Source organism: Melanerpes formicivorus, unplaced genomic scaffold (genome assembly GCF_026170545.1).
Source record: "Melanerpes formicivorus ecotype bairdi unplaced genomic scaffold, bMelFor1.0.p_v2 SCAF_72, whole genome shotgun sequence".
NCBI lineage: Eukaryota > Metazoa > Chordata > Aves > Piciformes > Picidae > Melanerpes > Melanerpes formicivorus.
Genome location: NW_027142424.1, coordinates 1507955 through 1532151, shown reverse-complemented (window position 1 = coordinate 1532151; position 24197 = coordinate 1507955). Strand labels below are relative to the sequence as shown.

The following is a 24197-nucleotide window of genomic DNA, read 5'->3' as shown; positions in this document are numbered from 1 at the left end:
CTGCTTTCAGGATGGGGGTAACCCATCACACAGCTTCACCCCAGGACTTCCATTTTAGTTCCTAAATTTACTATTATGGGTTTTTAAACCAGTCCTTTCACTGCAGCATTTGAAGTGAGGAGGAAAAAGGGAGAAAAAAGAGGGGGAAAAAAGGCCAATTTCTGCATCTGGAATGGTTGTTCTTAATTAGGCAAATGTGCTTTGTTTGATACTGGTGCCACAGGTGTATGTACTGGCTGCTGAAGCTCTTCCACCAGTTCAAAACAACCTCTTGAGGAGCTGCTTCTGGTAAATGAGAGACTGGGAGAGATTTATGTGTTTTGTTTTTTTTCTTGTGGCTAAATAATGAATCTCTTGAAATGCAAAAAGCTTTCCTCCCCCCCCTCCCCCCTTCTTCTTCTTCTCCTTCTCTCTTTGATTGTGCCATTTGTTCCAGTTTCTATAATAAGTTTGTTTGGGCTTGCAGATTTCCAACTGGAAGCTGCTTCTCTTGGAGCAAAGCTCTTGCAGCACAGAGGGAGGGGGAAGCTGTGGAAGAGAATGGGTTTGTACATGGCCTTCACTGCTAGGGAAAGAAAGGGTTTACCCCCCAAATGTTCTCTCTGAGGTGGGAGCAGCGTGCTGGGATGTTGGTGATTATTTGCTGTTGGGGGCTCTTCGTGTAGACCTTGTGTTGCATGTGGTGGGAAGTGGGCTGGGAACAACCACGGTGTGATTCATATCATTCAAATAAGAAATGGGGGAGGAACAGCCAGCTTCCAGGTTCAATTGGAATGCTGCTGGTTGCTGGCTGGGTAATCAGGGGGTGACGCAGGTCTCTTGAGATCTTTGGCATCTCTCTCTTTGTAACAGGGTCATGGAGCTCAGGAAGCAGCCAAGGGTGGGTCATGGATCTAGCAGCTCTAGGAAGACATCACCTTTGGGTCATCTGCAGAGCCAAAAGCAGATGCTGAAGAGCAGGAATAGGCAGCCACTTTCCTTGGGAATGACACTGGAGCAGGGAGTTAGGCTGCCAGAGCAAAGTGGAAAGGCACTAAAGCAGCTCACTGAGCTCTGAGGATGTTGTTTTTCAAGGGAAGGCTGAGGAGCAGAATTACTTTACTTGGAGAGGTCACTGCTGAAACTTCAGGGGATGAAGGCTGGAGGAGCTTGTGAGTGCAGCCAGCTGCTGTCTGGTGACACTGTAGCTGTGAACGTGGTGATTTCCAGCACTCATGCAGATGTGAACATAGTGCTTGGCCAAGAAGGCCAATGGTCTCCCAGAGTGTTTTAAGGAGAGTGGGGTGAGCAGGTCAAGGGAGGTTTTCCTCCACCTCTACTCTGCCCTGGTGAGGCCACATCTGGAGGCCTGGGTCCAACTCCAGGCTCCCTAGTTCAAGAGAGACAGAGAACTACTGGAGAGAGTCAAATGGAAGCTACAAAGATGCTGAGGGGGCTGGAGCATCCCTGTGAGGAAGAAAGGCTGAAGGCCCTGGGGCTGTTCAGCCTGGAGCAGCCTGAGAAGGGATCTGCTCAATGCTCAGCAAGAGCTAGAGGACCTGTGGGGGGCAAGAGGATGGGGCCAGACTCTTGTCAGTGGTGCTCAGGGACAGGACAAGGGGCAAAACTGGAACCCAGGAGGTTCTGTCTGAACAGAAGGAGAAGCTTCTTTGGTGTGAGGCTGCTGAAGCCCTGGAGCCCAGAGAGGCTGTGGAGTCTCCTTCTTTGCAGAGCTTCCAAACCCACCTGGACATTGTGATCCTTGATGGAAAGGGTGTACAGGTTCAATAACCATTGGAAGGCATCTGCCCATCAGAAGCCCTGAGCATTCTCAATCCTGTGTATGGAGCAGTGGGAAATTCACCAGTGGGTTTCAGCAGGGCTGACATCTTCCACCTAAAGATGGTGCTGCAATAATGTGGCTTTGGTCAGCTAACATATGCTGAGTCATGGAGCTGGTGAGAGGCCTCGAGCACAGCCCTACAAGGAGAGGCTGAGGGGGCTGGGATTGTTTAGCCTGAAGAAGAGGAGGCTCAGGGAAGACCTTAGTGCTCTCTGTGACTACCTGAAGGGAGGTTATAGCCAGGAAGGGGTGGGTCTCTTCTCCCAGGCAAGCAGTGCCTGAACAAGTCTCAAGCTGTGCCAGGGCAAGTTCAGGCTGGAAGTGAGGAGAAAGTTCTTCACTGAGAGAATTGTTAGCCATTGGAATGTGCTGCCCAGGGAGGTGGTGGACTCCCCATCCCTGGAGGTGTTCAACAGGGAGTTGGATGTGGCACTTGGTGCCATGGTTTAGTTGTGAGGTCTGTGGTGACAGGTTGGACTTGATGATCTTTGAGGTCTCTTCCAACCTTGGTGATTCTGTGATCCCCACGCTGGGCTTGACTCATGAAGTGGTTCAAGATGCTGCCACTGACTGCAGCAGATTTGCAATGGGGCATCCTATGAAATATAGTAGGCTGTGTGCTCCACAGTGCTTCCTTTTTCCTCTTTTGCTGCTATTCCTTGGTCAAAAGCCCATGCACAGTAGCAGAGTCCCATTGCCCTGGGTGGTGCACACCATGCTGACCATCCTGGAACAGAACAGAATACAGAACAGAATTAGCCAGGTTGGAAAAGATCTTTGAGATCATCCAGTCCAGCCTATCACCCAACACCATCTGATCAACTAAACCATGGCACCAAGTGCCTCATCCAGGCTCTTCCTAAACACCTCCAGTGATGGGGACTCCACCACCTCCCTGGGCAGCACATTCCAATGGCCAATCTCTCTTTCTGGGAAGAATTTCTTCCTCACCTCCAGCCTGAACCTCCACTGGCACAGCTTGAGACTGTGTCCTCTTGTTCTGGTGCTGCTTGCCTGGGAAAGAGACTGACCCCCTCCTGGCTACAACCACCCTTCAGGTAATTGTAGATGGCAATAAGGTCTTCCCTGAGCCTCCTCTTCTCCAGGCTGAACAACCCCAGCTCCCTCAGCTGAAGGGCTGGAGATCAACCACAGAGAAGGGAGGCACCCTCTAGAGAGGAGAGCTCCTAGATTTGTTTCTGAGTGATTCAGAGATGCTGGCAGCCCAACCACCATAAATCTGAAGCTGCCATCAGCCATGTAGGAAAATGTCTTACAAACATCAGGTGGCTTTTTCCCACCTGCCCTGTGAGCAGCTCTGTCAGATTTGGGTCAGGCTGCCGTGGGAGCTGCTGCTCTCCCTGGTGGGCTTGGGTATCCTGTCCTCCTCCTCCTCCTCCTCTTGGTTCCTTCTCCTTCCTCGCTGAATGGCATAAATAATGCATCATTTTTCCCTTCTAGAGCTATTTTTAGGGGCAGGATTCTGGGTTATGGGAGTGTACAGCTCGGCAGCAGCTCTCTCCTGCCTTTGCTCTGCGAGCTACTGCTGCCAGGGCTGATTTATCTTCTAGAAGTTGCTTAACTGGGATTTTCTTCTTCTTCTTCAGGTTTATAGCCTGTTCTCCAGCAGGCTTTTTTTGCACCTCACAGGGCTGAAAATGTTCATACAGTAAATGCTATGCAGGATCATTAGTTCATGGAATCATAGCATTGCTTTGGTTGGAGAGGACCTCTAAGATCATCGAGTCCAGCAACCATCCTAACACCACCGTGGCCATTAAACCATGTCCCCAGGTACCATGGCCACTCCTTGCTTAAACACCTCTGGGGATGGTGACTCCACAACCTCCTTGGGCAGCCTGTTCCAAATTTGGCCTGACCACTCTTGCAGTAAAGAAATCTTTCCTAACCTCCTCTGGCACAATCTTTGTCTCATTCTATCACCTGACACTAGGGGGAAGAGACCAACCCCTATGACCATCAAGTCCAACCATCAACCTAACACCACCATGGCCATTAAACCATGTCATGAAGTGCCATGCCTGCATGTTTCTTGAACACCATGGAGTTCCCTACCAGAGTCCTTCCAACATCTCTTGTAGCTCTTCCATGGTCACTGGGACTCAGGGGAAAAAGGAGCTTTTCTGGGGGGGAAAGCTGCTTCACTGATGCCAGTGATGTTGTGATGACTTGGATAGGGTTTGTGTATGTGGGATCTGGGGATGGGATCTGCTTCACTGATGCCAAACCTTCTTGTGATGACTTGGATAGGGTTTGTGTATGTGGGATCTGGGGATGGGATCTGCTTCACTGATGCCAAACCTTGTTGTGATGACTTGGATGGGGTTTGTGTATGTGGGATCTGGGGATGGGATCTGCTTCACTGATGCCAAACCTTCTTGTGCTGACTTGGATGGGGTTTGTGTATGTGGGATCTGGGGATGGGATCTGCTTCACTGATGCCAAACCTTGTTGTGATGACTTGGATGGGGTTTGTGTATGTGGGATCTGGGGATGGGATCTGCTTCACTGATGCCAAACCTTCTTGTGCTGACTTGGATGGGGATTGTGTATGTGGGATCTGGGGATGGGATCTGCTTCACTGATGCCAAACCTTGTTGTGCTGACTTGGATGGGGTTTGTGTATGTGGGATCTGGGGATGGGATCTGCTTCACTGATGCCAAACCTTGTTGTGCTGACTTGGATGGGGTTTGTGTATGTGGGATCTGGGGATGGGATCTGCTTCACTGATGCCAAACCTTCTTGTGCTGACTTGGATGGGGTTTGTGTATGTGGGATCTGGGGATGGGATCTGCTTCACTGATGCCAAACCTTGTTGGGCTGACTTGGATGGGGTTTGTGTATGTGGGATTTGGGGATGGGATCTGCTCCCTGCCACCATTGCTGGAAATGAATAACTCTGTGATCTAAAGCTGTAGGGGAATAGAATACTCCAGCGTGTCTCCTAGGATGTGTCTTGTCCTCTGGGATGTGGCTTGCTGGAAGAGGAGAGGCTGTGCTGGAAACTGCACCAGGAAAAGGAGCTGCTGGAGCAAAGGCAGCATCTGTCTCTTGGGAGCAGGATCTCTATGTCCTGCCCATGCAGTGCCTGTCCTGACTGTCCCTGTCCCCTTTCTGCCAGGCGACTGATGACCCGGCTGGAGGACATGCGCCGGAGCGTGCTGGGGGATGGGGTGAACCGCTGCATCCTCTGTGGGGAGCAGCTGGGGCCACGGGGCTCTGCCTGTGTCGTCTGTGAGGACTGCAAGAAGGTGAGACAGCTCCCTGTCCCCACACAGCCCACCCTGGGGGAAAAATGGGCACCTTAGGCTTTCAGCACTTGTTGGATTGCCCAGCTGCAGGTGGCACAAGGGAACATTGTGAGCAGCAGGCAGAGGGAGGGCAGTCTGCCCCTCTGCTCCACTCTGCTGAGACCCCCCCTGCAGTTCTGGGGCCAGCTCTGGAGCCCTCAGCATGGGAGAGACATGGACTTGTTGGAGAGGTGCCAGAGGAGGCCACAACAATTATGGAAGGGCTGGAAGCCCTCTGCTGTGGAGCCAGGCAGAGAGAGTTGGGGTTGTTCAGCCTGGAGAAAAGAAGGCTCCAGGGAGACCTTCTGGTGGCCTTTCAGTGCTTTAAAGGGACCAGTCAGCAAGCTGGGGGCAGACTTTAGAGCAAGACCTGTTGTGACAGGACAAGGGGTGATGGTTTGAAATTAAATGGCATCCTAGCCTGCATCAGAAGTAGTGTGGCCAGCAGGAGCAGGGAAGTCATTCTGCCTCTGTACTCAGCACTGGTTAGGGCACACCTTGAGTACTGTGTCCAGTTCTGGGCCACTCAATTTAAAGACATTGAGACACTTGAAGGTGTCCAGAGAAGGGCAATGAGATTGGGGAGAGGTCTGGAACACAGCCCTGTGAGGAGAGGCTGAGGGAGCTGGGGTTGTTTAGCCTGGAGAAGAGGAGGCTCAGGGGAGACCTTGCTGTCTACAACTCCCTGAAGGGAGGTTGTAGCCAGGTGGGGGCTGATCTCTTCTCCCAGGCAAGCAGCACCAGAACAAGAGCACACAGTCTCAAGCTGTGGCAGGGGAGGTTTAGGCTGGAGGTGAGGAGAAAGTTCTTCTCAGAAAGAGATATTGGCCGTTGGAATGTGTTGCCCAGGGAGGTGGTAGGGTCCCCATCCCTGGAACCATCTCAGATTGCTTGGAGTTGTGAGCAACCTCCTCTAGTTGTAGATGTCCCTGCTCATTACAGGGGGTTGGACCAGGTGAGCTTCAAAGGTCCCTTCCCACCCAATCCAGTCTGGCTCTATGATCATTGATGTCATTGCTAGGAGACCTCTCATTAACCATCTCTCATTAGCCAACTCTCATTAATCTCACACTCCCCACGGGAGATGCTGGTGCCGTGAGACTTTTTTGGTGGCCATAGTGTCCCCACCTGGTGCTTTGCTTTCTCTTGCAGAATGTCTGCACCAAGTGTGGGGTGCAGACCACCAACAACCGGCCCCACACTATCTGGCTCTGCAAGATCTGCAGTGAGCAGCGAGAGGTGAGTGTGGCATCATCCCCTGCCCTGGGGGTTCCTTGTGCTGGAGTGGGGACACATCCCTGCCCTTGGCTTCACCTTGGTCTGTACCCACCTCAGACCTCTGCGATGGGACAAGCTCCAGACTGGTGAAGTCTCCCATGGAGCATTAAGTCTTGCCCAGCAAGTTTGGCTCTTGTAGGATGAGCTCATTTTTGAGAGAAAATGGGATTGAAGAGACTTCTGGGGACAAAGATGGGCTCCCTGACACCTACAGAGTCCAAAAGCTGATGAGTTAGTTAATTAACAGGACAAATGAGAGGTAATGGGCGCAAACTTGACCATGGGTTTCACCTAAACATGAGGAGGAACTTCTGCATGTTGAGGGTTGGAGCACTGGAATAGGCTGCCCTGAGTGATGGTGGGCTTCCCATCTTGGGAGAGACTCCAAACCCACCTGGATGCTGTCCTGTGCAACCTGCTGGGGGTGCCCCTGCTTTAGCAGGTGGGTTGGACTGGATGATCTCCAGGGGTCCCATCCAACCTCCACCATGCTGGGATTCTGTGATCGTGGAGCAGGGTGGGTGCAGGGGTCTATGTCCTCAGCGTTGCTTGCTTGAGGAGGACCCTGGTGATGCAGGAGGGGTCTGTACCCAGCATCCCCCAAGGCATGGCTACTACCCTTCTACCTGCACCCCCAGGTGTGGAAGCGCTCTGGTGCCTGGTTCTTCAAGGGCTTGCCCAAGCAGATGCTGCCCCAGCCGATGCCTGTCAGCAAGAACAAGGGACCCCAAGCCCTGAGTGAGCCCAGCCCCGTGGAACCACCGCTCCAGGACCAAAAGCTCCCCTCTCGTGCACCCACCCGAGGTAGGTGACAGCAGGTGCTGGAGCCCTCCTCCATCACTGCAAGGGACCCAACACAGCAAGGTGTTGGGGCTTCTCCCCATCATTTGCAAGGGTGAGCCCTAGCAAAGAGCGTCCAGAGCAGTCTGTAGCTGCTGCCTGGTTTCTAAAGGGACAGGGAGCTACTGGAAAGAGTCCAGTAGAGGCTATTGAAGATGCTGGGAGGACTGAATCATTTCTGTGAGGAGGAAAGGCTGAAAGACTTGAGGCTGATTAGCCTGGAGAAGAGCAGCCCCAGAGGGGATCTGTTCAATGCTCAGCAAGAGCTGAAGGACCTGTGGGGGCCAAGAGGCTGGGGCCAGACTCTTGTCAATGGTGCCCAGCAACAGGACAAGGAGCAATGGGCACAAACTGGAACCCAGGAGGTTCCATCTGAACAGGAAGAGAAAATCCTTTGGTGTGAGGCTGATGGAGCCCTGGAGCAGATTGCACAGAGAGGTTGTGGAGTCTCCTTCTCTGGAGAGCGTCCAACCCCACCTGGACATTGTGATCCTGGGCAAGCTGCTGTGGGTGCCCCTGCTTGAGCAGGGGGGTTGGACTGGATGATCTCCAGAGGTCCCTTCCAACCCCCACCGTGCTGGGATTCTGTAAGAGTGGCAGCACATCCCAGGCTGCTGGTGGGGTGGGTGAGCTGCAGCTTCACCACTTCTTGCTCTGTTTGTGCCCCCCAAGGCCAGGCAGACCCCAGGCCCCCGGTCGAGCAGGACTCTGATGGTAAGCACCGACCCTCACACCTCGCTCAGCTGCCTCTCTCCTTCCCTCTTTTCCCCTCTGTGTTTTCCTGGGAGGTGACAGCGGCAGGACCTCTGCTGGCTGCTGCCGCCCCCTCTGCGGGGACCAGAGTTATTCTGGGGCTTCCCCACCCACGGCAGACGCCTGGGCTGGTGTGAAGACGCTGAGCAGAGCTGCCTCCGGGGGTGTTTGGTTTCCCACCGTTGATTGGCAGCTGTTTTTCTGGGTGTTTGATGGAAATCCCTAGAAAAACTTCTGGGAATGCTTTTAGAAGGCTTGTGGGGGGCAGAGGGAGCTTGTGCATGCCTGCAAGGGATGGAGCAGCTGAGGTTCTGCCCTCTGGGCTGGTCATGTTAGGGCTCCTCACATCAAAGCTTTGCTCTGTGCACGGTCACCAGAGCAAAGGGAGGATGCTGTGATCGTTTTGATGGTTATACCTGGTTGTACCTTGCAGCCCCCCTCCTAGGCCTACTGCAGGGGGGGTGGACAAGATGAACTTTGAGGGTCTCTCCCAACCTGATGCACTCTGTGATTCTGTCTGTAATGATGCTGGTGGATAGGGTTGCATTGAGGGACAGCAATTGGTGCCTCCTCCTCACAGGGTCAAAGTCATGTTCCTCACCAGGGGTTACCAATTTCTACCCTTATAGACTCATTTTGATTGGGAAAAGACCTTAAAGATCATTGAATCCAACCATCAGCTCTATCCCATGCTGCTCTGGATCCATGCCTTCAGGACCAACATTTCCTAGCTGCTGCTGGCACCAACATGAGCCAGGACTGGGCACCAATATGAGCCAGGGCTGGGGCTCCTGCTGCTCCTGAATGAGTTGTGCTGCTGGGAGCTCATTTTTACTTATTCCCCATTTTTTGCAGTTCAGCATCACAACACCAAGGTGATGAGGTTATCTGAGCCATCACTGTGATGATCAGCCTGGGAGCAGCCCAGTGCCTGCAAACCCTCTTCTCCCTCTGCCCTTCTTCAGCCGCATGGAGAAGGCAAGGAGGGGCTGAGGACACCATCCCTTGGAGTGGTCCTCTTCATCCCATCCTTCCTTTGGCTCAGGATCTGTCCTGGTGGCCCTAACTTGTTTGGCAGATGGTTGCAGGTGCCCAGGAAGTGCTAAGGGCTGCCTCCTGGGGCTGTGTTGGGTTTCCCAGTTGCAGCTGCCTGGGGCTTTGCCCTGTGCTGGGCAAGCTGGCTGTGCGCAGGCAGCATCTCAGTGAGCAGGGTATGTGGCACAGCACTGTACCCTCTCCACGCTCCAGCACTGCTCACTGTGGGGATGCATCCTACACCTTGGGGTGGGATCCCTCCACGGCTTGAGGGTATCCAGGCTCAGGCACATCCGCATGCTACAGCTCGCAGCGCCGGCGGGAAGCTCCGGCTGAGCCTTGGCAAGGCTGTGCCCAGCCAAGTGATGATCTTCATCTTCCCACGCAGCAGCAGTTGGGGAAACCACTTAATTAAGACTATTTAATTGCGCTGGTAACTGGTGCCATTAAGCTTCCTCGGCCCCACAACAGGCTGCTGTCGGGAAGGCACCGACTCGCCCGCGCAGTCGCTGGGGCTGCCCGGCTCCTCCCCGGCGATCAGCAGGCGCACGGTGACGTCTCCATCGGTTTCCTAAAGCTCCTTTGGAACATTAATTCTTGCATTGCTATTTCTGCACCACGGGGCGCAGGGTTGTGGATGCTCATTTCCTTCCCCCTCTCCTCCCCCCGACCCCCTCCCCTCCTTCTCTTCATTATCTTCTCCCCGCCCCCCTCCCCCGAGCCACAATCTGTTGCGTTTCGCTTTCTCCTTCTGCCTGGTGACCCTGAGAGCCCAGCCAAGGAGAAACATCCCATTTATGCCAGAGCAAAGATTTATATCTGGTGTCAGGAGGCACAAGCCAGGTGAGCTCCGAGACCTTTTTTGTCCTCACGTCCCTGGGTTGCCATTCATCACCCCGGAGCGGCCCCGGCACCCCGGCGCGCACGACTGGGCTTTATCCACTGGGATGGTCGCTGCTGGGTGATGGAAGTGAGAGACAAAGGCAGCTGTCGCTGCTGTCTCACTGACAAATGGAAGGTGATCAGCAGAAAGAAAATACGATCTTCCCGTCCCAGGGAGCGTGGAGCTGGGATGTCGTTAGGGGTTTGATGGGTGCTGAGGACCAGGTGATGGATACCTCTGGCCTCGTTTTCCCTGTGGGTCTCTCCTGTCCCCGTGGTTTCCTGTGTCCTTTGGAATGTCCTTTGTGCTTTCCCAACCACTGTGTGCAGGTTGGATGGTGAGGAGCCCTCCTGGCACCCCACAGGTGCTGGATGGCTGATGGTCCCCAATGCTCTGATGGTGCTGCCGTGGCTGTACCCATCCTCCTCACACCCGGGCTGGGCATTGCCCAGGTGACACAATGGGGATGGATGGGTGGTCAGGGTGTGAGGCTTACCACTGCTTTAACCCTGTCCCTGCAGGTAGTGACGTGACGGCAGGTGCCCGGGGCGGCTCCGTGGTGCCCAGCCGCAAGCCAGCAGAGGGCAGAGCAGATCCATGTGGCGGCGAGGTCGCTGACGGGGGCGCCGATGGCCGCGAGTACGCCGCCGAGAGTGGGGTCAGCAGGAGCCCTGGTGAGAGCCGAGCTGAGGGGTGCCTGGCAGGAGAAGGTGGGGGGTATGGAGATGCCAGGTGTACAAGGGTTGTCTCTGCTCAACGTGCAGCACCTAGCAACCTCAAGGGACTGCACATTGTGTGAGGGCTGAGATGTTATCTTGGCCACCTCCAAGCCTCTCTCTCTCCTGCCTTTGACTGCCCTTCCCTTGCCAGTTCTGGCTGCAGCCCCGTGCTTGACCCAGGCAGAGCCCCCCCAGTCTTGTTGCTGATGCTCGTTTCTCCCTGCAGCTCTGAAGAGAACCAGCTCCGTGCAAGGCTCACGGCCACCCCCACCAGCTGCTGCCAGCCCTGCTCCTGCTGCTGCTCCTGGTCCAGCAGCATCCCCAGGTAGGATGTGAGGGGCATGCAGCCAGGAGGCTCAGTTTATGGGGGTGACACCTCGATGTCCTGCCATGGGCAGACACCTCCCTGCTTGTGGCAGTGCTGGGATGGGAATGGGATGAGGAGCATCACCCCAGGGAATGGCCCAGTAATGCAGCATCCTAACTTGGATCAACAACAGTGTGGCCAGCAGGACCAGGGCAGGGATCATCTCCCTGTACTGGGCACTGGTGAGGCCACACCTCAAACCCTGGATTCTGTTTTGGGGCCCTAACTTTGACACTGAGGGGCTGGAGTGGGTAGAGAGAAAGACAATGAGGCTGGTGAAGGGTCTGGATAACAGGTTTGGTGAGGAGCAGCTGAGGGAACTGGGGTTGCTCAGCCTGGAGAAAAGGAGGTTGAGAGGAGACCTCATTGCTCTCCCTACCTCCCTGAAAGGAGGCTGGAGCCAGCTGGGGGTTGGTCTCTTCTCCCAGGGAGCAACTGATAGGACAAGAGGAAACAGCCTCAAGTGGCCCCAGGAGAGAGTTTAGGTTAGACATGGGGAGCAATTTCTTGTCTCTACACCCAAAATGATTCTGTGATCTGTCCCCAGCAGCTCCTGCAACAGGAAGAGCAGGCCCTGGGGCAGCTGGCCGGTTCCCAGAGAGACAAGGTAAAGTCCAGCTGCTTGCAAGGGGCTTGGGGGGCAGAGCGTGCCGGGGGCTAACTGGGTCCATCCTGCAGCGAGCCCACCGCTGGGACCCTCGGAGCCAGCCCGTGCCGCCGCCAGGGAGGAGCGAGGAGGCGGCTACGCTGTGCCCCCCACCAGGGAGGAGAGGCCAGCCCGGCAGCCCCCTGCCTTCCAGCAGCCCTCCAGCTTCCAGCAGCCCCCTGCTGTCCCACCGGCACCAGCTGCCCCAGCGCGGCAGCAGCCCCGCGAGGAGGAGGAGGAAGATGCCAACAGCTACGACTCTGATGAAGGCAGTATGTACCCGAGGCACCCGGCTGGGGGGCAGGGGCTGGTTTTTGGGGGGGGGGAGGGAGGGGGAACTAGGATCAGGAGGTGCTGGAGCGTGTCCAGAGAAGGGCCACAAGGATGATCAGAGGGCTGGAGCACCTCTCCTATGAGGACAGACTGAAGGAGTTGGGGCTGTTCAGTCTGGAGAAGAGAAAGCTTTGGGGAGACCTAATTGTGGCCTTCCAGTATCTGAAGGGGGCTACAAGAAAGCTGGGGAGGGATTTTTAGGCTGTCAGGGAGTGATAGGACTGAGGGGAATGGAACAAAACTAGAAATGGATAGATTCAGATTGGATGTCAGGAAGAAGTTCTTTGCCATGAGGGTGGTGAGAGACTGGCACAGGTTGCCCAGGGAGGTGGTGGAAGCCTCATCCCTGGAGGTTTTTGCAGCCAGGCTGGATGTGGCTGTGAGCAACCTGCTGTAGTGTGAGGGGTCCCTGCCCATGGCAGGGCATGAGGTCCCTTCCAACCCTAACATGTCTATGATTCTATGATTGAGAAGAGTTGGTCACTTTGGGGCTGTGACTCCCAGCATAAGGCTGCCCAGGGCGGTGGTGGAGTCCCCATCCCTGCAGGGGTTCCAAAGCTGTGGAGATGTGGTGCTGAGGGACGTGTTTTAGTGGTGCCCTGGCAGTGCTGGGTTAAGGGTTGGACTTGATGGTCTTGGAGGACTCTTCCAACCCAAATGATTGTGTGATTCTAAGGTTGTGGGTCTCTGGTGGGAAGAGTCCTTGGGGAATGTTGCTCTGGAGCTGGGGTAGGTTCTGCATGCTGTCCCTGCTCAGTCAGTTGAGATCTTCATGGGATCTTCAGTCAGTTTTGCACCAGATTACTGAGCTCTGGCAGGCAATGGTTCAGTCTCAATGCTCACACCACCCTTCCCACTCCTTCCAAATTCAAGTCATGAAGGCAGCTGCCTCTTTGGGACCTATCTGTAAGCTCAGGGGAGACCTTCTTGCTCTCTCCAACTACCTGAAGGGAGGTTGTAGCCAGGTGGGGGTTGGTCTCTTCTCCCAGGCACCCAGAGCCAGAACAAGAGGACACAGTCTCAAGCTATGCCAGGGGAAGTTTAGGCTGGAGGTGAGGGGAAAGTTCTTCACAGAGTAATTTGCCATTGGAATGTGCTGCCCAGGGAGGTGGTGGAGTCACCGTCCCTGGCACCAAGTGCCACATCCAATCCCCTCTTGACCACCTCCAGGGACAGTGACTTTCTCCTCACCTCCAGCCTAAACTTCCCCTGGCACAGCTTGAGACTGTGTCCTCTTGTTCTGGTGCTGCTTGCCTGGGAGAAGAGACCAACACCCTCATGGCTACAACCTCCCTTCAGTTAGTTGCAGAGGGCAATAAGGTCTCCCCTGAGCCTCCTCTTCTCCAGACTAAACAATCCCAGCTCCAAGCTCCCCATCCAGTCTCTTCCTAAACACCTCCAGGGATGGTGACTCCACCACCTCCCTGGGCAGCACATTCCAATGGCCAATAACTCTTTCTATTAAGAACTTCTTCCTAACATCCAGCCTCAACCTCCCCTGCTGGGTACATCCTCCTTTGCCTGCTGAACCTTAAAGGCAGTTGCAGCTTTGTAAAGCTTTGCTGTCCAGAGCTGGATTTGTGTGTGTGGCAGTTTGGCTGATGCCAGCCTGGTCCCACGTGCCTCCCATGGCTCTTACATTTCCACCACCAATCTGCCTAATTATTACTAATCAGAGCCGATTAAGCAGTAATTGGCTGAGCTTTTAATCAGGTCCTTTTCCCAACTCCTCTCTCTCTCAGCCACACTGGGAGCACTGGAGTTCAGCCTGCTCTACGACCAGGAGAACAGCTCCCTGCACTGCACCCTCATCAAGGCCAAAGTAAGTGGTCCTCTTTTTCTCCTTCTTTCACCAATTTAAGTCCATCTGGCCCCCAGAGCCCTCAGTGTGATGAGATGGAAGGAATGTGGGTGCTGGTAGAGGCTGCTCTTCAGCAGACCCAGCCCAGCTCCACTCTTCCTGACTGGGAAGGTCTGTGGGGCTCGTCCTGGAGGGGGTCTGGAAGGTCTGTGGGGCTCATCCTGGAGGGGGTCTGGAAGGTCTGTGGGGCTTTTCTTCAAATGGCTCCAACAGATCTCTGTGGCTTTTCCTCAAGTAGGTCTGGGAGGTCTGTAGGACAGACCTCTGCTTGATGGGTCTGATATTTCAGCACATCATGGCACCCCCACCTGCTTGGAGCAGCGGTTCTTGGCTTGCTGAACATGTTTTCTCTTTGTTGAGCTGCTTCATGGGCAGCTTTCTGTCTTTCCTGCCTTATCTTAAGGACATTTTCTTGATTATCTTTTAGGGCTTAAAACCAATGGACTCCAATGGCCTGGCAGATCCCTATGTCAAGCTGCACCTCTTGCCTGGAGCCAGCAAGGTGAGATTTTGCCTGGTTTGGGTGTGCTTGGGAGATGGAGCAGCGCTTCCTCAAAGGCCCCTGAGGTTCTTGCCTCGCATCAAGCTTCCTCCCCTTGATTTCTCCATGCTGTCACTTGCTGCTGCTGTGTTACCAGGGAGGTATCTCCGAGAAGGGCTGATGCTGCAGATGCTCTCCCCTACCCAAGGAACAGCAGGGATGGAGTGGAGCCTCAGAGGAGGTGACACTGTTCATGCATCACAAAGCACCTGACACATACTCTAATTATTCCTGGGGTCTGAGCCATCCATTTGCTGCTGCAGCATCTTCTGGTTAGAGCGGTGGAGAAATAACCACTGAGCCAACTCTGACTCCCTCCATCAAAGCAGCCTTTGAAGATCTCATTCCCCAGCCCAGCTAAGCAGGTCTTGGTGGGGAAACCTTTGGTGCAGGACTGACCACCACTGGCCTGGTGCCCAAGGAGACTTTCTGGGGGGGCTTCAGAAGAAGTGTAAACCAGTGAGGATCTGAAAGTCAAACTGCTGGGCTGATACCTCCAGGCTTGCTTCATGTGTGGGGACTTCCTGGTCTTGTGCAGGGTCTGTCAAGGTGTCATGACCTTGGGATATGTTTTTGCTTAGTCTCATTTGCTGATCTTTCTTAGTACCATAGGATCAGTCAGGGTTGGAAGGGACCACAAGGATCAGCTAGTTCCAATCCCCTGCCATGGGCAGGGACACCCCAGACTAGATCAGGCTGGCCAGAGCCTCATCCAGCCTGGGCTTAAACACCTCCAGGGACGGGCCCCCAACCACCTCCCTGGACAACCCATTCCAGGGCTTCACCACTCTCATGGGGAAGAACTTCCTCCTCACCTCCAGCCTGAATCTCCCCACCTCCAGCTTCATTCCATTAATTCCATTTCTTCTAGTTGTTTTCTTTTACATATATGCTTGTGAAGGACACATGGCCAAGTGACAGAGCTCCTCGTGTCCCTTGCTGGCGCCTCCTTTAGACCCCCTCAAGCCCTGTGCAGCCTGCCCTGGGCAACTTCTTGTATAGATGTCCTTGGGCGACTAGACCCCAGACAGTGACAGAAGCCAGGTGGTGAAGTCTACCCTGCTGACTGCAGGCAGCTGAGTCCTTGGTGCTTGCATAAAGATCCACCTTGTCAGGTTGGAGATGCTCACCTGGAGTTGATGGCTCACAGGCGTGACAGCCTCAGCGGGCAGCAATGACATCCTTCAGGGCCCAGTCAGAGCTACTCCTGTGAGGCAGAAGTGATGGAGCATCTCATTTACACTCCTCTGCCAGGAGCCTGAGTGGAGGTGGGGAGGAGCTGAAGGGTCTAATCATGCCTCCTCTGTTTTGATGCTGCAGTCAAACAAGCTGAGGACGAAGACGCTGCGCAACACTCGCAACCCCGTGTGGAACGAGACCCTGGTGTACCACGGCATCACAGATGAGGACATGCAGAGGAAAACCCTCAGGTAAGCAGAGTAGCTGGGGTGGTGGGGACAGTGGGTCTCCTTGTGTGGAGTATCTCAAGCCAGCCTTCCTCAGGAGGAGGAAATGCAGAGGTTTTGGTCAAAACCCAACAAGCTCCACGTGAGCGTGCTGACCTTGATGGCCCTTTGAAGAGAAATAAAAGCATTTGGGAATCATAGAACCACAGAACTGTTGAGGTTGGAAGACACCTTTAGGCCACACCTTGAGTCTTGTGTCCAGTTCTGAGCCCCTCAATTTAAGAAGGACATTGAGACACTTGAAGGTGTCCAGAGAAGGGCAATGAGGCTGGGGAGAAGTCAGGAGCACAGCCCTGTGAGGAGAGGCTGAGGGAGCTGGGGTTGCTTAGCCTGGAGAAGAGGAGGCTCAGGGGAGACCTTCTTGCTCTCTACAACTACCTGAAGGGTGGTTGTAGCCAGGTGGGGATTGGTCTCTTCTCCCAGGCAAGCAGCACCAGAACAAGAGGACACAGTCTCAAGCTGTGCCAGGGGAAGTTTAAGCTGGAGGTGACGAGAAAGCTCTTCCCAGAGAGAGTTGTTAGCCACTGGAATGTGCTGCCCAGGGAGGTGGTGGAGTCCCCATCCCTGGAGGTGTTCAAGAGGGGATTGGATGTGGCACTTGGTGCCATGGTCTAGTCATGAGGTCTGTGGTGACAGGTTGGACTTGATGATCTCTGAGGTCTTTTCCAACCTTATTGATTCTATGATCATCAAACCCAACCGCTCGCCTCGTGCTCACAACCTCACCCCTGCTGCTAAGCAACTACCCCTAAACCATGTCCCTCAGCACCACATCCAAGCTTCTTTTACATATCTCCAGGGAGGGTGACTCCACCACCTCCCTTCACAGCCCTTGACAGCCCTTTCTGTGAAGAGATTTGCTGGTACAATTCTGGTGTTGTCATTTAATATTATTTACTCTACTATAACCCTTCTCAGTGTAGAGATTTGTCTCTTTCATATCTACACATGCTTGGACAGTGTCCCAGCAGAACATTTGGAGGCCTCTAAAAGTCTTCTGGCGTTCCCTTCCTAGAGGAAATTTCCACCTCTTGATTTCTTGCCCCATCACAAAGCACACCTTAACAGTGGTGATTTTTGGTGGCACAACAGAAATTCATCTTTCTGACTGCTTTTGGTCAGAGGAGAACCAGAGGGATGGAGGCTTTGGTGGTGCTTTTGTGTTGTCCACCCCCCACCAGTGCCCTTGCAGGAGAAGGTTTGTGCTCTGGAGCCAGGTGCTGCTCCAGTCTGGTTGATGTTCATCTTTCCTGTTCCCCTCAGGATCTCTGTGTGTGATGAAGACAAATTTGGCCACAATGAGTTTATTGGAGAAACCAGAGTGTCCTTGAAAAAACTCAAAGCCAACCAGAAGAAGAACTTCAACATCTGCTTGGAGAGAGTGATACCAGTGAGTTCCTGTGACATTTCCTTCTCCTGCCCCTTGATGTTGAGGTTGCCAGCAAATGGCACATGAGGGAGATAGCGGTGAGCTTGGAGCTGTGGGTGCCTGACTTCACAGGCATCTTTAGGAGTTGGATTCCCATCCATGCCTGAGCTGATGTGGCACATCAAGGCCAGGAGATAAGAGCATGGTGGGAATCCAGGGGAAGTGGCTCTGGTGACCTCTGCAGTGGCTGCAGATCTGCTGGTGTTATAGGATCGTGGAATGGATTGGGTTGGAAAGGACCTTTGAAACTCATCTATTCCAACCCTCTGGGCAGGGACATCTGTGACTAGATCAGGTTTCTCAGAGCTCTGTCCAACCTGACCTTGTGGTGGAGAATGTGTTGCCAGCCTATGGTGATGGATGTCACTGTGGAGGAGAGGTCAGGCTAATCCATCCCTGAACTGTGCTCCCTGGTGCTGAGGGGGAGGGAGGCTGGTGGAGTAGATGAATATTTCTGAGCCACCTTCCTCTCCTAAGGCCAGCAAAAGATCTGGGTGGGCTCCTGGGGGTGCTTGTCCTGTAGGACACTACACTACTGTCACTCATGGAAGTCTCTTTCCCCCTTCCCGATCCAAGACGAAGCGCACTGGAACAACCGGCGCATCCCGTGGGATGGCACTGTATGAAGAGGAGGTAAGAGGCCTTGGAGGGCACCATGCTCCATGCACATTTCACCCCTCATCCCTCATGGACAACCCCCTTTTTCCCCTCATGGAGACGATGCAAGGTCCCCTTGTGCCCATCTGGTCTCACCTGCTCCGCACTTGAGTTTTCCTCACGCAACCCCTGTGTGTCCACATCTCTGGTTGCTTCCTCTTGAAGGTAGATCGTGGTGGGGATGTGGAGGAGCGTGGGAAGATCCTGGTGTCCCTCATGTACAGCACCCAGCAGGGAGGCCTGATTGTGGGCATCGTGCGCTGCGTGCACTTGGCAGCCATGGATGCCAACGGCTACTCCGACCCCTTCGTGAAGCTGTAAGTGGGAGCTGGGGATGGCTCAAGAGTGTGTCCACAGAAGGGCCATGAGGATGAGCAGAGGGCTGGAGCTCCTCTCCTATGAGGACAGACTGAGGGAGTTGGGGCTGTTCAGTCTGGAGAAGAGAAGGCTCTGAGGAGACCTAATTGTGGCCTTCCGGAATGGAATGGAATAGAATTAACCAGCTTGGAAGAGACCTTTGAGATCATCCAGTCCAACCTATCACCCAACACCAGCTAGTCAACTAAACCATGGCACCAAGTGCCTCATCCAGTCTCTTCCTAAACACCTCCAGTGAGGGTGACTCCGCCACCTCCCTGGGCAGCACATCCCAATGGCCAATAACTCTTTCTACGAAGAACTTCTTCCTAACATCCAGCCTAAACCTCCCCTGGCAAGGGGGCTACAAGACAGCTGGGAAGGGACTCCTTAGGATGTCAGGTAGTGAGCAGAACTAGAGGTGGGTAGATTCAGATTAGATGTTAGGAAGAAGTTCTTCCCCATGAGGGTGGTGAGACACTGGCTCAGGTTGCCCAGGGAGGTGGTGGAAGCCTCATCCCTGGAAGTGTTTAAGGCCAGGCTGGATGTAGTTTTGAGCAACCTGCTGTAGTGTGAGGTGTCCCTCCCCTCACACAGGGGTTGGAACTAGCTGATCCTTGAGGTCCCTTCCAACCCTAACAGCTCTATGAGTCTGTGATTCCTTGTGGTAACATGTGGTTGTGGAGCCACCCACTGTCCTTGGGCAGTAACTGATGGGCTGAGAGCTCCTTCTAAAGCCACTGGAGAGAGGAGAGCATTTCCCCAACCACCTTGAGACCTCATGCAGGAGTGAGATGCCCACCAGAGTTGACTGTGCAAAGTGGTAATGCTCTGCTTGGGTACCACTGCCATGGCTGAAGCTAAGTGAGACTGACCCAACCTTTAGGCCCTTCCAGTCCCTGTAGGTGAGAATCATAGAATCACCAAATCATCTGGGTTGGAAATGACCTTTAAGATCATCAGGTCCAACCATTAACCCAGCACAGCCAATTCCACCACTAAAACATGTCCCTCAGCACCATGTCTACAGGTCTTTTAGATCCCTCCAGGGGTAGGGGCTCCACCACTGGCCTGGGCAGCCTGTTGAATGCACAGGTTCCCTAATGCATAGACTCAGAGCTGCAGAGCTGGAGAACAGGAGGTCCTTTCTTTTCTTGGGTGGGGAAAAGAAGCCTTGGGACCAGTGCATTGTTTGGCAGGACATCAAAAGTTGTGTGCAGGACTCTCTGCTTTCCGGTGTCTGAGCATTTCCCAGCAAGAGATGCTCCTCCAGAGAGGTTTCTGCTGAGGTGTTTATGGTTTCCTGTGTCTCATCTGGCAGTCCAGGGGGGGAAAGAAAAATAATCATCAGGATTTTATTGATTTTATGTTTATTTTAGAAGGGGGGAAGAGCCTGGCTAACCCAGTTCTTCGCTCTAGAAGCCTGCAGTTGCTGTTTTCTAGCCCCAAACCTCAGTTTTGCTTAGTCAATAAGCTCAGGCTGATGTCACACTTGAGTTTTGAGCTGTTTTCTCTTGCCCCCAGTTGGCTGAAGCCTGACATGGGAAAAAAGGCCAAGCACAAGACACAGATTAAGAAGAAAACCTTGAATCCCGAGTTTAACGAGGTGAGGACAGATGTGATTGCTGCATTATTAAATCAGTTCAGCTAATTAATGGGTTGTGCCAAGGAGACAGAAGGCAAACTGCCCAAGGCTTGGTTCCTCTCTTGGAGTTCCAGCTCCTTTTCCCCTTCTGTACCCAGGAATATTTCAGGAGGCGCTTTGCTCTGGGTGATCTCACCAGTGCAGGGCTGGGCAGCACCACTACACCCTGAAACCTCCCTGCTGCCCATGCTGCCAGCCCTGTGTCACCTCAGCCTGGGCTATGGGTGGGATGAGCATCCTCAAGGTGGTGCTGTTTTGGTGGGACACCTGCAAAGTGCTCAGTTAGAGACAAGGGGTGAGCTCAGCAGATGGGTCACTGAATGCCAGCATGGTGAGATTTGGAAGGGACCTCTGTGGATCATCCAGTCCAGCCCCCCAGCTCAAGCAGGGGCACCCACAGCAGCTTGCCCGGGATCACAATGTCCAGGTGGGCTTGGAGTCTCTCCAGAGATGAAGACTCCACAGTCTCTCTGGGCAGCCTGCTCCAGGCCTCCATCGGCCTCACACCAAAGAATTTTGTCTTCCTGTTCAGGTGGAGCCTCCTGGATTCCAGTTTGTGCCCATTGCCCCTTGTCCTGTCACTTGGCACCGCTGCCAGCCTCCACTGGACTCTCTCCAGTAGTTCCCTGTCTCTCTTGAACTGGGGACCTCAGAACTGAACCCAGTTTTCCCAGTCCTCACCAGGTCAGAGTAGAGAGGGAGGACAACTCCCTCGACCTGCCGGACACACTCTTCTCAATGCACCCAGGAGACCATTGGTGTTCTTGGTCATGAAGGCTTGTTGTTGGCTCATGATGAACTTGTCCTCCCAGGTCCCTGTCCACAGAGCTGCTCTCCAGCAGATCACCCCCTCACCTGTACTGGTGCTGAAGGTTATTCCTCCCCAGATGCAGGACTCTACACTTGCCCTTGTTGAACTTCATGAGGTTCTTCTCACTCAACTCTCTGACCTGTCCAGGTCTGGCTGAATGTCACCACAGCCTGATGGTGTGCCAGCCACTCCTCCCAGTTTGGTATCACCATCTGAGCACCATCCTGTGATCCTGGAAGGAGAGGTGCTGCAGGGCAGGAGCATTTGCTCCTTGTTGGTGTGTTTTAACTATCCTCTTGCTGGACTGTGGATTCAGGCTCCACAGGGATCATCTGCAGCTCCTTAGCTGCAATTCCTGGCTGTGTTTTCTTGGGGGTGCTGGGGGTGACCTAGGTGTTCTCCTTCTGCAGGAGTTCTTCTATGATATAAAACACAACGACCTGGCCAAGAAGTCTCTGGACATTTCTGTCTGGGATTATGACATCGGGAAATCCAACGATTACATTGGTGAGCTGCGAGTCTCTGTGCTCTGGGATGTGCTTTCAGTGCCCAGTGCTCTGCTTGACCTCTGCAGGAGGGATGTGTAGGTCACTAACCCCTCTGAGGCACCCCAGGTTGGGCTTTGAGGAGGGACCATGCAGGTTGGGTGCTTGGGGCAGTATGGAACCTGATGGACTGCCCCATCTCCAGCATCACAGAGGGGGTGGGGGTCTTCAGTGCAAGCAGAGCAGCTCTAGTTGTTTCCACTGCATTTTAAATCCAGGAGGGGAAGGGAAACGCCCCAAATGTGAGCTCTGTCCCCAGGGAAGTGGTTCCCCCTCACGTCAGCCTCCTCACCGAGTGTGATGTGTCTTCCCCTCTCGTTCCCCCAGGTGGCTGTCAGCTGGGCATCACGGCTAAGGGGGAGCGCTTGAAACACTGGTACGAGTGCTTGAAGAACAAGGACAAGAAGATCGAACGCTGGCACACCCTCCAGAACGAGAACCACGTTGCCAGTGATTAAAAGGAGCTGCTTGCCTGAAGCTCCCGGGAGCAGCCCATCCCCTCTGCCGAGCCCTCGTAGATGCCCCGATGTCCGTCTTCCAGCGCAGCCATGTCTTGCTACACGCCTCTGGTCACAGGGCAGCGACCCTCCCCTGTCTTCTCCAAGCATCCTCCGTGCCCGCTCCGTATCTCCACCTCAAAACTAACCCAGATCTTTTCTATTCTCTTCCTTTTGGTTTTGGTTCTGGTTTGGTTTGTTTTGGTTGGTTGGGGGTGTTGTTTTTTTTGGGGGGGGTGGTTGTTGTTTTTTCGGGGTGGGGGAAGTCATTGGCTTATCCTGGTGTGCAATTTTGCCAAGCAATAGTTGCCCCCTCCCTGTTCCTCTTCCTCACTAGTCTCACGCCCGCCGTGGTTAGCGTTCCTGGTGTGTGTGTGTGTGTGTGCGTGTGCGATGCTCTGTGTTCCTCCAGCCCCTGCTCGCCTGGCTCCTCCGATCGCCGCCCGCTGGTGGCCCCTGGGTCTCCCGGTGGGGCTGCACGGCCACCAGCCTGGCTGTGCTCTCTCCTCCAGCCTTGGGGGTGGGTTTGAGCACCGGGGGGTGGGAGCGCCGGCTCCTCCTGCTTGCCTGATGTCGATACCTCAAAGCTCTTTTTGGCTTCGGTGTGGGTCGTGGCCGTAGCCCGGCATCTGTGTTGTCATGATTAGGCTAAAGCCTGCGTCACTGATGTAACCCTCTGAGTCCTGCTTGAGCTTGAGTTCTGATCTGGTACACCTGAGCAATATCCTGACAAGTCCCTTGCTGAGGCAGAGCCACCTATAATTATAAACTGAGGAGGAGGAGCAGGAGCCACTCTGCGCTCGCAGGCAAACAGAGATTTGGGTTGGTTTGTGTTCCTTGCTGTAGGAGCCCACTCATGTTTCAAGCTTGTGACTACCTCCTCTTCACCTCCTAGCTGTGCAGTAGTGACTAGCTGGACCCCCCAGGGCAGTTCCTTGGTCCTCCTCAGACTGTCCTTTCTGTTTTCCATACCACACTCAGGAGGGAAGCTGAAGGAGAAGACACTTCCCACCAACCAGCTGATGTCTGCAAGGATTATTGCTTCACAAGACCTCAAGGACTGAAATGAGCTGGCACAGTTAGAGGCCTTCCAGACTTTGGGTTGGCCTGGGTTTGTTTGACATATGCACAAGGACCATTGTCTCCAGCCTGCACTTTGAGGGTCATCTGGAGATGTTTTGATGTGTTCTCAGTAGCGGGAGAGTCAAGCTGCTCTCAGACTCGATGATGCTGATCAGGTTCGGTACTGTTGGCTGTCTCTGGACCACCTCAAGCACAGAGGTGTCACTAGTAGCACAATAAGCACATCTGGAATATGTCATTGGTCAGCTACATACTGTGCATGTCCTGTGCCCCCTGGCCCCTTGTCCCATCACTGCCCTTGCAACCTGCTGCTGTGGCCTGCTGGCCTCTCATGTGATCTTGATGCAGCTGTACTGCAGAGCTTGCTCTTCTTGAATTGGCTGAGTTACTGTCCTGTTCTTGGTTATTTTACCACCACCACTCTTCTCCCAGCAGAATTTGCTCTGAGTGCTGACTTGCAATGAGCATCTCTGCAGGGCTGCATGATCTCCATGGCACTGCGTGATGTCCACGTTGGTTGTGTGATCCTGCTGCCTTAGAGCAGCCCTTCCCCAGCCCAGCTCAGACCTTGCATATGCAGGGAAGTCCTTTTTCCTCCTTCCAGCCCCAGCTGGCTGCTGCAAATTCTTTGTTGCCATCTCTCCACCAGGAGCCACCCTTGGACCACAGATGGAGACACCTTAAAGCAGCATGTGCATGCTCTGCTCCATCACTCTAGACTTTGCCCAGTGGCATGGCTCCCAAGAGGGGAACTCCTCAGGTCATAGTGCATGGAAGTGTGCAATGGGAGAGGACACTCCAAATTGGCTTTCTCCTCCTTTTCAGGCAGTTCTCAATTCTGCATGAGTAAGTGCAAGAGGCCCTGAGCCATGTTACCCTCACTGTGGGCTGCATGGAGGACCCAGATGGGAATGACCTGGTTCTTTTGGATCATTTCCTTCTGCATCCCATGGTCCTCAGTGCAGCCATTCCCAAATCCTCACTGCTCTGGACAGAGCTGGTTGGGCTGTAGGGTGGTGTCATCCTTCCAGAGTGATGGACCTGCCCCAAACTTTTGCTGGCCTTTCCCTAACCTCTTGGAGCAGCAGTTGGCCTCTGTGTCCTTCTGAGCTGTGCTGGGGAAATGGGTGGGGGATGAATTTACCTTTAGAAACAACCCCCCCAGATCTGAGCCCTGCAGCAGCCCAGCCTCTTCCTTCGTGTGTGCAGAGCAACTAAGGTTGCCTTTCCCCATCTCCTGTCTTGCCCTTCTCCCCTCAGCCTGCCTTCCCTTCAGGCAAACAAGGCTCAAATCATCTCCTTGCACCCCCACAATTA

General features: G+C 54.0%; 1 protein-coding gene across 4 annotated transcripts in view; it reads left to right on the top strand.

Moving 5' to 3' along the window:
* The window catches only part of RPH3A (rabphilin 3A), a 45620-nt gene extending 23594 nt beyond the window's left edge, over positions 1-22026 (top strand). The window contains exons 5-21 of one of the 4 annotated variants that reach the window (XM_068163371.1): positions 4966-5095; positions 6287-6373; positions 7051-7216; positions 7925-7966; positions 10445-10597; positions 10869-10967; positions 11560-11616; positions 11688-11927; positions 13731-13810; positions 14277-14351; positions 15711-15820; positions 17120-17246; positions 17862-17918; positions 18108-18259; positions 19824-19905; positions 21166-21262; positions 21628-22026. In XM_068163371.1, coding sequence (XP_068019472.1) covers positions 4966-5095; positions 6287-6373; positions 7051-7216; positions 7925-7966; positions 10445-10597; positions 10869-10967; positions 11560-11616; positions 11688-11927; positions 13731-13810; positions 14277-14351; positions 15711-15820; positions 17120-17246; positions 17862-17918; positions 18108-18259; positions 19824-19905; positions 21166-21262; positions 21628-21758 — 1885 coding nt within the window. In that variant the 3' untranslated portion in view covers positions 21759-22026. Of the gene's footprint in view, positions 1-4965; positions 5096-6286; positions 6374-7050; positions 7221-7924; positions 7967-10444; positions 10598-10868; positions 10968-11556; positions 11617-11687; positions 11928-13730; positions 13811-14276; positions 14352-15710; positions 15821-17119; positions 17247-17861; positions 17919-18107; positions 18260-19823; positions 19906-21165; positions 21263-21627 lie in introns of those variants that run through there. The other 3 variants (XM_068163370.1, XM_068163373.1, XR_010990460.1) reach the window with 3 other exon arrangements.
* Positions 22027-24197: the final 2171 nt, after the last annotated feature.